Here is a 17,458-nt window from a genome sequence, read left to right on the forward strand (position 1 = left end):
AACTATGCCTTCTTTTTTAGATTCTTCAAACCAAAGTTGGTTCCAACTTGCATCGGATAATTAGATCTGCTAAGTTTGATTATTTGGACATGCGTATGGGAATCTGATCCGTTGCTTGGGTCGCTTTTAGGTTCAGCTCAAAGTTTGGTGGGAGTTCATCTTTTACATGTAAAGAACTTGCCTTTTACCCCTTGTTTCTTTCACCCTCATCTACCATAAACACATACTTTTTGGGTCTACATTGGACAGCACACCATCGCAAGAATCGGCTATGATAACGACACCATCTAATCCAAACCCAATCCGTTTGAACCCCAAACTCTGACCTCTTTAATATTATTGGATGCATTGTGCTAATAAACCAAACCATGACCAGCTTTCATGTGACAACAAGGGCTTCTAATGTGGCCAAGATCATGATATTTGCATAAGAGATTCACATCGACCTCAATAGTTTATAAATATATCTAATATGATGATATTGACATGCTCTTATGGGATTTCAGCTTTATATTTTTATTTTTCACGGTTACTTTTTGTTACAAATAACACAAATGAAACGATGTAGATGTGATCCGGACGCAGTAAACATTTAATTCTTTGTAAAATCCGATTCATCGAAAAAAAGACGTGAAAAATAAAGTGGGTTTTTCATGGCCTTAGATATAGCTACACCCTGACAATTTTGAGACAAAACGCCACAGACAGTATAAAACAATCAAGTAAAACACAGACAAAGATGAGCAACATTTCATGGATGTCTATAATCACGTCAATACATTTTGTAAATGCCACATCACGATAGGATCATCTTCCTGAAATTTCCGACATGACAAAACAAGGACACCAGGAGTCAAACATAGAATGCCCATGTGAAAAGCCGATAGATAGGACACGTTACAACACAAAATGGCCAATTAGTACCTCTTTCCGTAAACAAAACAGAGCATCAAATACCTCTTGCAATGGATTTCTTATGATTTTATGAGAACTCGCTCAGTTCACAGGTATCCGGGAAGAAAAGTAATGCATCTCAAATGACCATACAACTTTTCCTCGATCTAGAATGAAGAACTACCGATTGCGGAGGACTCCATATTCAAAAGTCCGGATAGGCAGCAGGATCCCTTTAACTACAACCAAGAAACGAACAAACCAAACGACAAGTTCATGGAGAGACTTCCTCTAAATAACATACATATAGGATTAACTTTTACTGGGCAAAATTTATGTAGATTACTCATCTGAAGCCTTTGGAGAATTCTCAGGCGTCTTCAAAACTGCAGACTTCTCACCTTTGTGGTCCGTAACAGATCGTCGAAATGTATCAACAATAGAAGCTTCCTTGAACTTCAATGCAAATGTAGTTAGGTTACTTTTTCCTTCACCAGCACTATTAATACATGCAAATGTGATTCCTTTTTTATCCATATTTGTCATCTTCATATCTGGATAAAGACTAGCATTCAGAATCAGCCTGTAGTTCCCCTTGGTCCTCATCACCAATCTAGGCTTCCCCGCACCTTCCCTAGGGACATTCAACTTCAGTTCACCTTTACCTCTTTCCTTCCAGCCCCCGTCCAGAAATTCGAACAGTGAGGCATCGGCCACAAAAACTGCCTTCTCATTTTCTTCACCAGTTTCAACAGGCACCTCCTGCATGGTAGGCAAAGCAGTTCCACTTCCACCGGATTTATTAGAATCTCCAGCAAGCGTACCAAAACCCTTAAGTAATGAGCCTCCATTGGTGGAGGTTCCAGTACCAAACAATGGTGGGGATGCGCTGCTGCCCTTCAAATCAAAGATAGAGGTCCCAAAACTGAAAGAACCGTCCTTTGGCAACGTCCCAAATGAAAAAGATGAATTGGAAAAGCCAGTTCCAGCAAGTCCAGTAAATGCATTCTGGCTGCTAGACAGTTGTTGAAATGAATTGAGGGGGGCAGGCGATCCTGCAGCATCTCCACCACCGCTGGCTTCCCCTTCTTCAATCTCTGTTGGTCCTTGCCCGGCTGCTTCCTCCACTTTATCGGTTGGACTAGGCTCAACCACTTCTGCACCAGAATCAAACTTTGTCTCATCACAAATTTCTTTGGCTGGTGATAAATTGGTTCCAGTTTTCGATTCTTCAATGATATCATCAAGTTCCTTGGATTCTTTTGTTGAAATTCCTAAAGTTCTTTCATTTTCTTCTTCCACTTCTTCATGGGTAGCAACCAAGTCTGCAGGGGTTTGCGAGACTGCCTTATTCTCATCAATTTCATCTGCTTTGGGAGTATCATTACCAGCCACCTCTGCTTTGGGAGTACCATTATCAGCCTCTTTAGGATGTGCTTCCTCATTGGCAGGATTTGAAGCAGTTGACAAGTCAGATGACTTTGAAGAAGAATCAGCAGACTCAGGAACCAAGCGCACACTAGCAAATGGGTTGGAAGCAGAGGCTGATGAAGCCTGGTTTCGTCGAACCTTAACAATCTTTCTAGTTGCTAGCACTTCATCACTTGCTCTCTTAAAGGTCCCCATTTCCTGCTCTGCAACATCTTCATCAGCATCAAGATCTGGATCGTCACGGGAAATTTCCCGCCCAGCAACTCTCTTTTTGGAAGGAGGAAGAGAATTCGCATCCCCCATTGTAACTGATGTACAGTAATCAACTTCAATTGTTTCTTCAAAAGAGACATCATAATACATCAAATATCATTCCAACAAGTGAAGCATCCAAACAAAAAAAATCTCGAGAAAAGCAAGAATGAAACATAAACAATTCAAATATTCAATCCCCAAAATTCAAACAAATATATAACTAGTGGTACGCCTATCAGTACCATCACAACAGGTTTCTGGGAATTTGATGTTCAAGAAGTTTGGAAGTGGAGCATTTGTAGTTGGAAACCTGAATGTATGACTCAGTTTTCAGATCTATTTTGTCTAAAACGTAAAACAAAATTGTCAGACTATGCAGCAATAAGTTTATAATTAATATAACAGCTCTGTCCACCGACTCATAAATATACACACAAGAAGCTGTCTTCTTCCACTGTGAACGAGCCAATTGCATATTAGACATAGTCAAGAAAGAGATCACTCATGCAGGATGTTTGATGCAGACCACATACAAACCATTGTTACATTCAAAGCCAGACTATAAGTCTCTAAGTGTCCTAGACTTGCGGACATTACGAAGCATGGGAGAATATATAAAAAAAATGCATTTAAGCCATATAAAAACATAATTCATTTTGAGTATTTAATCATGAAAATTTATAAAATTAAAATCTATCCATCATTACATAAAATATGAACCATGATGGTATTGAGGCACAGTTCACCGAAATCTCCAGAAGAAAATTCGTACTTTGTAGTATCAGGAAAAAATATGAAAATATTGGAAACAAATCAGAATAATTTGATAAAATCAAATTATATTTTATTCAAATAAAAAGTGATGTTCTCAGCTATAACTTTAAAGATCACTTTGAGGAACCTTATGTCAATTACATTGGAAGAGTAATTTCTGAGTTGCAATTAACATAGACAGTAGTCACAGTACTATCTTTATTGTAAAATAAAGGACAGAAAGAGCATTTGCAAAAAAAAAAAAAAAAAAAATTTGCAGTCCTTTCTCATGTTACGTTATACAAAAGTTGAGCAGAACTTGAAAAGAAAATATGCAAGTAGATCCCACTATTTGCATCCATGCTGCTTAACAGGACCCTTGTCCTTCTCTAGGTACCTAGACAATCAACGCAACGGCCTGAGCATCAACCTGCAGGCACTATGTGTCCACCACCATTTCTCTATCTACAACCAATGAGAAGAACGTAAAAGCAGCATATTCACTTTTCCATTGTCCATTTATTTATTTTATTAACAATTCATTGTCCTAAATGGGTTTCAATTCGAAATAGAATCTAGAGTGGAAATCAACAAGCGTCGATTTGATATTGACATTACGATCTAGGCAAACAAGACATGAACCCACCCAAATATTATTATGTGAATAATTTAATAATTCATTTTTGCAGTTGAATGTACATCAGTGCATTGCATCAAACCCCTCTATAACTAACATAAAATTTACAAAATTGATGTCCAGTTAACTAGTATATAAGGAAAAAAAAATCGCAAAGCTCCAATAAGGTTCAATAAACAAGCTAAATTTAAAATCAGGCAACCACTGGGCAACAACGGAGTAGAATCTTCACATTCGCAAATCAACATAGATGCCCGAATCCAAGACGCTAGTTCCCAACAAGAAATCGGAAACGTATAACGAGATATTGCAAGGGAAAAGCTCGAAAAGAGAACGAGAGCCCAATTTTCTGAACAACCGAGAAAAACTAGGCACCCACCAACTCCACACACACACACAAAAGCACGAAAATAACAACAAAGCAAGAGTCGGTACCGCAAAAACAACAGTAACTATGGCCCCAAAATCAACACTAAAACGTAATAACGCGGCAAGGAGACGAAATGGGTGCATAGAAAAAGAAAACCCTAGGCGCTCGAAAAAGGCCTACACCGATGCTGCTCAAAATACCCAACGAAGTGAACAAATCTATCCGCCAAACGCCGATCAGATTAGAAGAGGAGGGATAGACCATTTTAACAAGGATAAATGACTGGAAACAGAAATTAGAAGAGAAAGAAGCTTACTGAATGAAGCAGAGCTCCTTGTGTCTCCCTCCTTCCACCCCCTCACAACATGAAATTCCCTCGTTTTATTATATAAAGCTTTCTAGGGTTTTTCTCAAATGGTCCTTCCTTTTATGGCTCGCTGGAAAAAGGGTCTCCGCCTTATGCCTTTTCACTAAATAGTCCTTTTTCCTCTTGGCAATTTAAGAAAAAGGTTTCCTCCACCATTACCAATTTTTTTTCTACGCTATCCTTTAATGATGACTGAAACATACTTTTAATGATAAAATTGGAAACTTGATTTAGAGTCTCCAATTCGACGAGTATTGTCAAAAATAAATGAAACATTTTTTTTGTTTCAAAATATCTAAAATGATCGTATAGGTGATGACAAATAAAAATGTAAAAGAACAAAGTTGAAGCATCAAATGAGAGCTACACTTCTTCACTTTATTGCTTGAGTTTTCTATTGATATTGTTTTCACAAGCTCGCAAACTCATATTTTCAGGTCATTTTTCATATAAATAACTTTATAATTGTGATTTTCACATCTCAAATTGTAAAGAACCAACATTAAATTTACACATTTTTGTTGCTAAATCCGATTTTATGAGCTCAAGATTGATAGTTCATTTCAGAATCCTGATATGATTCACAATGACGCAAAAAAAGGTATGTATTTGATTTTTTTAGTACTATATGGAAACCGCATCCATATAATCTTTTTTTATGAACTGAAACTTTATAACAAGTTTAGTTATAAAATTCCAAAAACCGGTGACAAATATTTTCTTGGTCTTCATGTAAATGCTGCTAGAACAAGGTACCATTTCGCAATACAGTCAATAAAATAGGGTCCCCTTTGCAAGTAGAATAAGTCCACAATTACCGTAATATTCCTAGCATTTGGTCAATGGACAATCACAGACATCGTCAGGCCACGGACCAGAGCCGCACCGCTCTTAGCTGTGGTCCAGATCTGGACTGGTACTTATTTGGGATCTGTTTTACCAAATCTTTTACAAAGAAAAAAATCACCTCATATTTTTCTTTTTATTGAAAAATATGAAACAAACCGGTTCAAACTCCGAAACAATAATACTTCTAACATTTTCTAGATTGGAAACTTCTGGATAGGGCTGAACAACCAGTCGAGCTACTCAAACTCGACTGTTTAACTCGACTCATTTGGTTAATTGAGTTGTTTATTTGGTTAAACGAGTCGAGCTCGAGTTGACGAGCCGACTCGATTAGTTAATCGAGTCGAGTTCGAGTTCACTTGAGTGAAGTTGTGTAAACTCGACTCGGCTCGATTAATAGTTAATGAGCTCGTGTTTTATTTAGTTGAGCTGAGTTCGAGCTGACCGAGCTCGGGCTCGACTCAGCTCGTGTTCAGCCCTACTTGTGGATTCTGTCAGAGTTCGAGTCGGATCCATGAAGCCAATCGATTAACAATTAAAAAGCTACTTGTCGTAGTATATTAATATTGATAACCAGACGTATCTAACTATACCAAAGCAAGTCGTCCAAATCGATGTTATTCTTGTTGTTACTCGAATCAGTCGATACGATAAAAAAACCGATACAAGATTGTGTGGTAATTTTTTGTTTTAAAGCAATTTAAAATATTTAAAATTATTTTTCCAAATTTATAAAATCGAAAAATTGGGCGATACGGTCTCATATGTAACCATATGTATCAACCGGTATGTCATAAAAGTGAGCAAACGATACGGCACCGATACCATTTCTTACAACATTGCATCTAGCTAGGAATAGGAAGAAATTATTCATTGAGGCTCAATTTGATGGTCAATAAAAATTTGGAACAGTAGAAAAAAATATATGGTAAAAAGTCTGACCTTCTCAGGTCAAACTTTTTTACAGGGTAAAATTATCCTATTTATTTCAACAAGGTAATTTTTCTTGTAAAGTGAAAAGCTATACAAAAACCACAAGCATAGTAAAATCCATGTGCATCAAACGGGGCCTTAAAGAAAGGTAGAAGCTACAAAAAAAAAGTTCTTAATTTACTTCAAATACCAAAAGGTCTAGGAAAACCATTTCTACTATCCGACCTCTTACTCAAACAGTCAATGAAAAACCAATTATCAAAATTAAACAATGAGCACTGTATTATATAAGATTATTAAACAACCTCTATCATATATCATAACAAATATAAAGTCACAGACTCACAAGTCATATCTTATGTGCATCTTAGCCATCAAATGCATTTTGGACTTTTATTTCGGAAAGCTAGACATATTATTCCATAAACCTATCTCAGAAATTGAGGCATATTCATAAATTAGAATGTACATGAAATGTCTCCTTAACAATTTCATTGTTTATAAAATTAAAACTGTTCCAATAGCCAAACAACTCAGACGATGTCACCATAGAACTATAATTGTCCGTTCATTATCCAATCAATGTATATTGGCGTTTGTTGTGTACGTTTGGGTACGAACCCACTTTAGTTGACTCGATCAACTTTTATAGGACAAAGTGTACCGGTTGATTCACAGTATTGATCTTTTTATGTCACTGTATTAATTAACCTTTCCTTTATTCGGTTTTATTGTGCCTTCGTTTAGCTCTTTTTTTTTTCCCAAGCCTGTCTTGATATAACATTTACTTCTTGTAAAGGTTATTTGCATAAGATAGAAGCAATTAAACATACAATAAGTTCTCGAGAGGGATGGTGTAATGGTTAAGGTGGGGTTTGTAGGCGATCAGTATTGATTTTGAATTTTTGTAACATCAACTCTCTATGCTGCAAAATGAAAGCCATTTGACATGTAAGTTGAAGCATTGTGCGGGCAGCACCTTCAAAGCACTAAAAGTAAGTCTTGTGCTTGAAGACGACGAGTGATTGGGTGCAGCTTCGACTCATATCTAAACGATAGGATGAAATACTCCTTCTTCCATACTTGATGAACTGCTCGAGAAAGAAGTATAAGTACTTTCGTGAGACTTGAGTAAGAATTAGCATTGTTATGAATAAAGAAAAACTAAAGTTCAGTTGTTGAATGTCTCCGAATTTGGTTAGCATATATTTAGTTCTGACATGAAATATCACTTTTAATATATCTAAACATTAAGTCTGCTCCTCCATCCATAATAGGAACAGTCCAAACCAGGTTGTATAGTCTTTTAGATATATATAGACATTTAGCTGCTTCGGCTAGCGGCCACGTGGTGGAACCAAAAAAAAATTTTCTGGACATATTGAGTTCAATTTTTAAACTTTATAAAGCGCTCATACTTAAATAAATAAAAGTTTAAGGAAGTATCCATTTATAAATACAGAAATGTTTTGAAGGTTGGTATAGGCAATTGAGGATGTTTGCTTACACATAGCTGCACTGCATGAATTCAATTTATAACCACTTTAGTGAGTTTTTGAATTGAATTGAATTTTATGATCCTTTATTTGGGGCATTTCGCAGCCTTAAATTTTGACTGTACAACGAAAATTCTAAAAACAAAATTCTACTTCAAATTGGTATTGAAATGAAAATTCCACTCCTAGCTTTCCTTTGTGTTTGATAGTCTAGAATTTTAATTTCAGAATTGAAAATGATGTGTTTGATAAAACATGAATTCAAAAATTCTAGAATTGATAAATTAAAACACACATGCCTTAAAAAGATATTAAAAAAATTCTAAAATTCTGAAATCATAATAGGTAGGATTACCATTCTAGAATTTTGATTGAAGAATAAATCTATAATTCCACAATCAAAATTCTTTGTTTGATAAGAGAATTCTCATTTCATAAAAATGAAAATTTTAGTTATACAATTGCATGATTCCAGATTCATGAAACACGGAGGAGCACGATACACTCCATACTTAAAGTAGAGTGCATGTCTATTCCTTGTTGATGCATCTATTGTCCCATTTCATATGATGTCAATTATAACTAAACTTCTAATTCCTAGTGTACTGAACATGGGAAAGCAAACGCCCTTTTGAGCTTAAATTTAGAGACATGCACGGAGTTTTTTGACAATTGAACTTAAGATCATAGTGACAAATAACATTTCGGAGTTTTAAATGGTGACGTTTTTCTCGGGTATAATACAGTGAACTTGAAAAAGAAAAAGAAAAATATGGTGATTTTTTAAAATTTAAAAAGATAAAAATAAGAAGAAAATAAAATAAGTGAGAAACTAATAACAAAAACAACAAAAGATAAGTAGATTTGCAACAAAAAAATAGAAAATAAAAAAAACTGTTTGACATTAAAAAACTGAAAAAAATGAAAAAACTGAAAAAAAAGCTGAAAAAATGAGAAAAAGCGGGGTTTTTTTTGTTGTCTTTAACGTTTTTTAAACATTTTTTTCCAAAAACGTGTTTTTTTAGTTTTAAATGGCTAGTTAAGCTATCACGTTTTTTTTTTTTGCAGAAAACGTGTTCTCTGTCACTATGGTTATGATCTACAAAGACCCTCAAAACTGTCATATTCAAGAACTAAAACACGTCAGAATTTAATTTATCAAAAAGTGATTTAATTTTATCTTCACTCCTATGGTCTAAGGCTGCAGACGATGTCTGATTTTTGCCCAATGTATCATCAACTAGTATAATGCTCCCACTCTACTAGCACATAAGCTACCATAACACACGGCTTGAAATTCAAATAGTTGGAGTATTGCACCATTAAGTTAGTTTGACTCAAAATGAATCTTAGGCAATCATGCTTGAGGTTAAGCCTAATTACATTCACTTGGATAACATATTCAAATTAAAGAACCGCATGTAGTGATTAAATTATATATGCCACTAACAACTAAATTATGACTTCACAATTCAAACAAGAAAATTGGTGACCAAGAGTAAATTAATTGACTTGACTCGATTGAGTTTGGTTTCAATTGAATCAACCTATTTGGCAACTAGTTTTTGTAAAAATGTGAGTCAACTTGTTGGATTGATGAGCTGACCTGCTAAATTGCATGGGATTGGTGCGGAGGAAGATGAGGAAGACATTTTTATTGATCTCTCATTCCATTGGTAGTTAGGTGGTATGCGAGGGGGAAAGTCACTTTCTTCTTCCCATCTGAGGGTTCAGGGCTGTTTCGGATTTGAGTATTACTATGATACACCCTTCAACTTAAATGTTTCGGACTTGAATATTACTATGATACACGTTTCAACTTAAATGTTCTGTGTGCTACCGTTTACAGTTCAAAAGTAGTACTCGAACCATTGAATTGTTCGATTATTTTATTTCCACAAAAAATATAGGTAAAAGTTCTTCGAACTACTCGCTTGGAGTATTCTAAAACAACTAAAACTTCAAATTGGCATGAAAATTACTGCAAACGAAGATTTGAAGTTGACCTCTCCTAAGAAGAAGCATATCATATATACTATCGTTCTTTCAATCTTTCGCATTATTGCAAAAGAATGAAGGTGCCATTATCTTAGATGTCAAGCGGCCTTGGTTCTAAGCAAAGAGGAATTGGACAATTGGTCGCACCAAGTTGGCAAGGAGCAAAGCTTTTTAAACGTACGTATAGCCTCGAAGTATTAAAAGATTACTTATATTGCTTACCATGAAAAGAGGCCGGCCGATGAAGTCCTTGAGAAGATCCACATATACAGTATGTTAGAAGTCTAAAATATCCTACTGTTAGGATACTAGTTGCAAAAAATAAAAGTAAATTTTCTTGGTATGAAAAGTTAATTTTGACTTTATTAAGAACAAGTTTCATTCTGATTTTAAATCATATTTTTTCCCAATGCAAAAAACTAAAATAAAGATTTCAAGCGTAGATCTTAGGTCTAGCCAAAGATCCTTAATTTGAAGAACCATGAACTTTTCCATAGATTTTTTTGCATCAGATCCACAACAAATCCATAGATTTCAAAACTTAAGTAATCAAACACCCAGTACAAGACCTATTCAATCTGGTGCGTCTGACTGTTGCTCCAATTTATTCTCTTGTTTTCCATTTCTTCCTCAAGCGTATATAACTTATATATAGCTGAACAGATTTGTGCTTCATTTTCTTTCTTACACACCAAAAAGTTTTAAAATGAACGTACAAGTGAACCAGGTTCCCGAGAAAAGTAGAAAACAATCTGGAAAAATTTAGTCAAAGCCATCATCTTCTCGTAAAATTGAAAAAAAAAAGGAAAGTGTACAGATTTGCCTGAACTTCATCCCAAAGAGACAGAAAAGTGGCAAAGAACGAACCTGATTATGCGCGCCACACTGATGCATTATTTTTTTAATGCGCAGTATAATTAATGACTAAACTTGTTGTAAAGACAAAAATGTAAATGAAAAAAATAAAAATTATAAAAGACATTTCTTTTTAATAAATTATCAAAATATTCTTTCTTCGTTTACTGTGCCCAAGGTAGTAGGTAACTTCGTTTAAAGTGAGTTCCTTTTCTTTTGTATTCATTCTTTACATCTTCTTCCTTTGTTTTCATGGCGATCTCTTTTCCATCAAAAGAGCAGTGTTTGAAAGGGGACTAAACAACCTAACACTTTCCAAATTTCAACTGCAAATTATATCCTAAATAGTCTGGCAGATTACTGGATCTTTTCCTGCTAAGCACGCGAAACAATTGCTTCTAGTTGCTTTTGATTGCAACGATTTTAATCCCAAGATGAGAATCTATATTCCAGTTTCTGATGAATGTCTGGCACACCAGCAAAACATGCAAATTCCTTCAGCGCAGGATTTCAGCTTAGTCAATCCAGGTGAATGTTCAATAACAAAGCTCATTAGATTCAAACCGTCACGCACGCATATATAACTCGATCAGACTGCGGCATAATATGAGTTTACATTCATGATTCAACTTTCTTTTTTCCAACACATCAAACAAAGTTCTGCAAAGGAAACAACTAAAAACCTAAATTGTTCAGCCCCACATGCAACCCTGATTTTCTTGTGAAGAACAATCATGACAATATATATCTATAAGAAGAGTAAGATCGTCAGACGATGCCAGCAGTACCGCCTGTAGGAACAGTTCATCTACTTGTCTTAGTTTCTGGCCATAGATCGTTTCACATCCTTAGTCATAGTAATCATCCTCGTCATTCTGGTATCCGCCGCCTGGTGGCCTGGACGGGGTTCCACGGTCGCCATTGTCGTCGCATTCCCTATGTGGCCGCTCTGCTGAAGACGGTATCGGTGATGGTGATGGTGACGGCGACGGCGACTTCGAGGGTGGTGCTGCTGGTGACCCCGACGACGACGGCGACTTCGAGGGTGGTGCTGCTGGTGACTCCCACGACGACGGCAGTGATTCCGGAGAGACCGAAGGTTGCGATTCTGGGGGTGGTGGTGGCAGTGATTCTGAGTTCAAAGATGACGGCAGTGTCTCTTTCGTCGACGGTACCGAAGGTGGTGATCGGTAATTAGGGCAACGAGCAGCAACGGCAAGACAATCAACCGGCGGACGTGAAAGAAACGCCCTACACTGCCTTGCCGGCCTCTGCCTTGGTCTCGACGGCAGGCAGTTCCGCTGGTCGCTCACTGCTGGAAGACGCAGGCAACTTGGTGCCTCGCCGGTGAAGTAATTATACGAGAAGGAGAAGCTTTTCAGCTTTGGCAGACTACAGATGCTGTCAGGCACCTTGCCGGAGAGCATGTTGTGCTCCAAGTTCAGCACCTCCAGGCTCTTCAACCCTGCCAGTCTATCGGGCAGGCTCCCCACGAGCCTATTGAAGCTCAAATCCAGAAGCCTCAGATCCTCCATCTGCCCCATCTCCGGCGGCAGGCACCCGCTCAACCCGTTGTTGATGAGCACAATCTCAGTCAGAGTCGACATATTGCCGAGGCTTGGAGGAACACAGCCACGGATGTCGTTGTTAGCAATAACGATTACGGAGACCGGCGAGTTGCCGAAGTTCGATGGGATGTCGAATCTAAACCGATTGTTGTTGATGAAGACGGCGTCGAAGGGTTTGTCGAACAGGCTGCTCGGGACAGAGCCCTCAAACTCATTGAACCTGATGTCCAAGTACTTAAGTGAGGGCAGGTCGAGCACCACCGCCGGGAAGCGGCCGGAGAACCGGTTGTTGCTGACGTCAAGCTCATGAAGAAGGCTCATGTTGGCAAAACTCCAAGGGATTCTGCCCCTGAATCGGTTGGAGTTGATGTGGAACAGGGCGAGATCCGAAAGCAGGCCGAGCTCAGGGGGAAGGTAGCCGGCGATGTTGCCATGGTTGAGGTCCACACCGGCCACCACCTTCAAGCTTTGATCACCGGGAAGTTGGGAGCAGAAGATTCCGGTGTAGTTACAAACTTCCGGACCAACCCAGTTGCTGGTTAGTCCATTGGGGTCCCAGTAGATAGCCATCTTCCATGCCTGGAGGGCGATGTAAGCATTCCTGAGCCTCGAGTTGTTGAAATGGTAGGAGGGATCGACCCAGATACGCCGGCAGTCGACGTCGTCGAATTCATGGTCCTCGGCTTCCTCATGGGCGGAGGCTGATAAGACGGGGGTGAAGAGAAGCAGGGAGAGGAAGATGAGGGTGGTGGTGGTAATGCCGGTGCTGTGCATGACTCCTCTACTCAAACTGCTTGCCATGGATTCTGCACTTTCTACGTCTCTACAAAATCTCTTTGTGCTTTAAAGATGGAGAGGTTATGAACGTCACCACCTTCGAATCTACGGGTCTCACTTCCTGATTATTATATAGGGAATTCGGGAATAAAATTTTAGTTTCTTCACAATTTTTTGTTGCCTTTCTTGGCTTCTCAGCTTGGCCCATGTGACCGTCCATACACCCGGAGAGCAAGCGTACAAAAGTTGAAAAGTTGAATCATGAACGAGTCAAGTAACGTTCATTGTGAGCAGAAGCAAACTACATGAAAGTTGGTTATATATTTATATATAGGTAAGATCGGCGGGAGATCACACTTCATGTTTGGAGCCTCTTTCTCATGTGTCACATCTTTATTTTTGGTGAGCTTTCAAAAACTAACATAGAACAAAAACTAAGTAATCGGACTGATGAGTTGATGAAAGTTTGTTCATGAATTCGATTTATATTTATATGATCATACGATTCTTTTGAATTGTAAATAATACACATACCATTTTAGTTGATGAGTGTACTATTCTTATCCATATCTCAAAGCAACCTTACATGCTTCATTTTCTTTTGCGGCAATATGTAATTTTGAAAAGAAAATAAATATTTTAAGAATTTCATTCATTTTCATTTGGTGCATATGTAACCATGGATTGTAAACTCACTTACCATAGGGGATCCCAATGAGTCTAAGTGTAATAGCCCAACACTCACTATTCAATACCTATCGATTATTTGCAAGCCAACTCAAGAACAATCAATCACCTTTCTTTCAATGTCCATCTCTTTTTCCCTTTGTTTCATCTTTTTTTTTTCTATTCATTTTGCTTCTTCTGCCATTCTACATACCTGGAGGTCTATCTTTGCCCAATTGTACAATAAAATCTGGAGATTTCGTTGGTGAACCTATTGTATAGGTTGAAGGGTTCTCCAATTGTGCTGTTAAGGGACTGTTTGGTAATGAAGACAGTAGTAATCTATTTCATGAATTTAAATCTCAAGTACCGAAATATAGTATTGGATTATACATAGAACATTATAATATAGTATTGGATCTTTTGGTAGATTTATGAAATAAATTGCCATGGTTTCTGTTGCCAAAAGGCCTTTAAAATTCCATAAAAAAGGTGTGTTACATAAAAAGGGTGGAAAGGAAAAGCGCACTATAAAGACAAAAAATAGTAAAAACGGAAAAAGTAGAATTCCTAAGGCTGTATTTGTTTTAAATATGAGATCCACATTGATCTGAGATCAATCCATAGAGTTAAGGTAAGAACCCTCACCCCATCCTACCTTCAATGCATGGTTTTTAACATATAGCATGAATTTAAGGCAACCTTTCGAAGCTATTAAATGCAACCTAAAATGTTCATTTCTTTTTCAACTCCAAAATTCCTTTGGTGCATGTGTATTGCTAGGACTAGCTAAGGTGGTGCACACAAGGCCTAGGGTGGTGGTATGTGTTGATCATTATTAAATGGTTGGGTCCTAAACAGGAGTCGCTATCATGTCCCTCGTAGGCGAGACACACAAATGACGAGAGCATGGTAAATATTCAGGTCCTCACACCTACCCAGTGTTCAACCCCGAACACGTGACCATGTGTTCAAAGGTACATATTTTTGTCTTTCCCTAACATGCAACCTCCTCCCACATAACAGTTTCTGGGTCTGAATGCTCTATGGAGGTAGGGTAGGGCCCACAAGGGATATGACTCCACCTCAAAAAAAAAAAATTACACCTAAAATTTTAAAAATTTTCACTTATCTTATATAAAAATTTTGAAAAATGATATTTGAGCATCAAAATTTAAAAATTTTAATTTGGCCCTCATGAAAAATTTATGTCTCCTAGTCTACGTTCCTATGAAAGATTGTTTTTGAGATTTATGTCAATCAAAATATTGATTTATGGTCACTTCTCAGACATCCGATAAAATTGAAATAATACAGAAGTATTGATTTACGGATGTATCACAATATTTAAGTTCTTTTCTTAAAATAAAATGTGACTTGTTATTCAATTTTTCCGTAACAAATAATTGTAGTAGCACACTATGTATAAGTTGATTTGATGATTCATAATCATATTCATATTTAATTTGTGACATATTTTATGAACTTGTTCAAGCTTCTTAGTATATTAAAAAAGTAGATCGCTTTACTTGGACGAGGCCTATCCAAGACAAATACAGTGTATTTTGACGTGCATTGAACAGAGAGCATAAGTATGTAGACACCTTCGTCACTCGTCACCATGCTTTGGTCTGCCATGGTTTTTGTTTTTCAAGCTTTTGGCATAATATAGTATGGTCAGTCGTATTTACAGGGTTCACATCAACAAAAAAAAGACTTGCAGAACTATATGAAGGAAAGGTCTTCAAAAATTCACTTGCCTTGCATTTCTGAGCTTTCCTGCCATGGTGTTCTTCAAAACCCAAAATTTGTTAAGTGGGGACTCCTGTATTGTATGTCTATATGAGTGAGCTCAGAAAGACAAGATTAATCTTATACGTGAATGATAGCAAAAGATTGGACCAAAAAGGATGCTTCACTGTATAATGCACCCATAATATTATATTCCTTATTATTCCCTTGTGATCATCGGTAATTTGCCTGATTAATTGCTCGTTTGATTGCCTGGATAATGTTTCCCAGATATCCTTTCAAGAGAGCAGTTTCGGACGCATAGCTAGGGATTTTTCTCCTAGGACCGACCGCCATAACCGCCATTATTTTTCAAAATTATGGCAGTGTTTGGATGACATTCTCTTCCAACCCAGTGTTGTAAAACTAAGTTAAGTTTTATGAAAACCAAGTTTTTTAATGAGTTTTAGAAACTTTTTTTTTTCCTCATGCCACATCCAAAACCAGGTTTTTGAATAGTCTAAAGGGGACCAGGTTTTCCACTGCCTTTTACAAAACCAGGATATGTCAAAACTAGTTTTTTTTCAAACTTAGTTTTGATGGCACCCAAATACTACAAAAAAACCTGGTTGTATAGGCAAAATTGGGTTTTGCCTCAGAAAACCTAGTTTTAAAGTGTCATCCAAACACGCCCCTAAACTTTAAAATTTCAATTTTGAAAGTCTTAGGGGGGCGGCCATAGCCCTTGCCTGCCCCTTTAGCTTCCCTACGAGCTGAAAAAAATTTAGACTTCCGTCCCACGAACTCCCACACATTTTTTAGGTTAGAAGGTTAGAGGATGAAATTTTTTGCCTTAATCTTGGTTTCTCTTAATACAGCGATAATGAAGTAAAGATTATCCAAGCAGTCGAACATGGCTTGATGGAGGTTATTAGTGGCAGGGGCGGAGGGAGGGAGGGCCCACCTGGGCCATGGCCAGGGTGAGCGCAGGAATTTTTTTTATATTAAAAAAACAAATTTTTTTTTTTTAGTTTGGTTCGACTCGTCGCTCCTCTTGGCCCGATCTGCAGACTGTTTGGCCTACCTCTGAAAAAAATCCTGGCTCCGCTCTAATTAATGGCATGTTCATCCCAGGGTCATATGTGCGAGAAAGCCAGAACATAATTTAACTAAATAAAACCCTATGTACTTCTATAGCGAAAAAGAATGAAAAGGGGAACTGACCAAGAAATACCTGCATTCAGATAGGCACCATGTGTGCAATAGATAAAGAAAAGTTGAGCATCAAGGTATCTGAATCTGAACCCATTTAACGGGACTTGGTATTTAAAGAGATATTCAGATGTTGTTTGATTGATAATCTTCATAAACCTGATCTCCAATTGTGTTGTTCTAACCCGAGCCTGAACCCAAATTAGAAACAATCAGGTTTGGTTTTAGCTGACTCCATGCAACTCTCAATATGATTTTGGACCCGATGCAGCCATTTACTTATTTACATAATGGTTGGCCTCGTAAAAGTTACAATTCGAAGCATTAGTGACCCTTAGCTAGAAATTTCCGGCTTCGTCGCACTCTAACGTTTCTCAGTGGACGAAGCCAATGGATATCTGTGTGTCGAATGCGAATCCCAAGCAAGAAGATATCTCAAACCAAATCATAGCAAGGTATTTCAAGATAAGCAACTGCTAGCAATTTAAGAGTATCGCAGTTAGGGGCAGAGCTAGAAATTTTTCGTCGCAAGGGCCAACCTATAAAATTTTAATAAAGGCGGAAATAATTTTTTTTTGAAATTTTTATATATATTAAATTAAAAATTATAAATTTACATATAAAATTTTAAAGCTTTTAAAATCTAAGGGAAGGCCAAGGCCCCTG

The 17,458-nt window shown here is 37.4% G+C and overlaps 2 protein-coding genes across 3 annotated transcripts; both read right to left on the bottom strand.

The window, feature by feature from the left end:
* Positions 1–944: 944 nt before the first annotated feature.
* Positions 945–4,709, bottom strand: LOC116256363 (nuclear pore complex protein NUP50A-like). Of its 2 annotated transcripts, none has more exons than XM_031632715.2 (2): positions 4,657–4,709; positions 945–2,663 (listed from the first exon to the last, which is right to left on the bottom strand). In XM_031632715.2, the coding sequence occupies exon 2, from the start codon at positions 2,626–2,628 to the stop codon at positions 1,237–1,239; it is 1,392 nt and encodes a 463-aa protein (XP_031488575.1). In that variant the 5' UTR covers positions 2,629–2,663; positions 4,657–4,709; the 3' UTR covers positions 945–1,236. The 2 variants fall into 2 exon arrangements, with proteins under 2 accessions (XP_031488575.1, XP_031488576.1); XM_031632716.2 differs by lacking the exon at positions 4,657–4,709 and adding an exon at positions 4,406–4,603.
* Positions 4,710–11,686: 6,977 nt separating this feature from the next.
* LOC116255903 (leucine-rich repeat extensin-like protein 4) lies at positions 11,687–13,207 on the bottom strand. The gene has a single exon (XM_031631989.1). It carries the CDS (start codon positions 13,205–13,207, stop codon positions 11,687–11,689), a length of 1,521 nt encoding a protein of 506 aa, XP_031487849.1.
* Positions 13,208–17,458: the final 4,251 nt, after the last annotated feature.

This window comes from Nymphaea colorata, chromosome 6, assembly GCF_008831285.2.
Source record: "Nymphaea colorata isolate Beijing-Zhang1983 chromosome 6, ASM883128v2, whole genome shotgun sequence".
NCBI classification, from domain to species: Eukaryota; Viridiplantae; Streptophyta; class Magnoliopsida; order Nymphaeales; family Nymphaeaceae; genus Nymphaea; species Nymphaea colorata.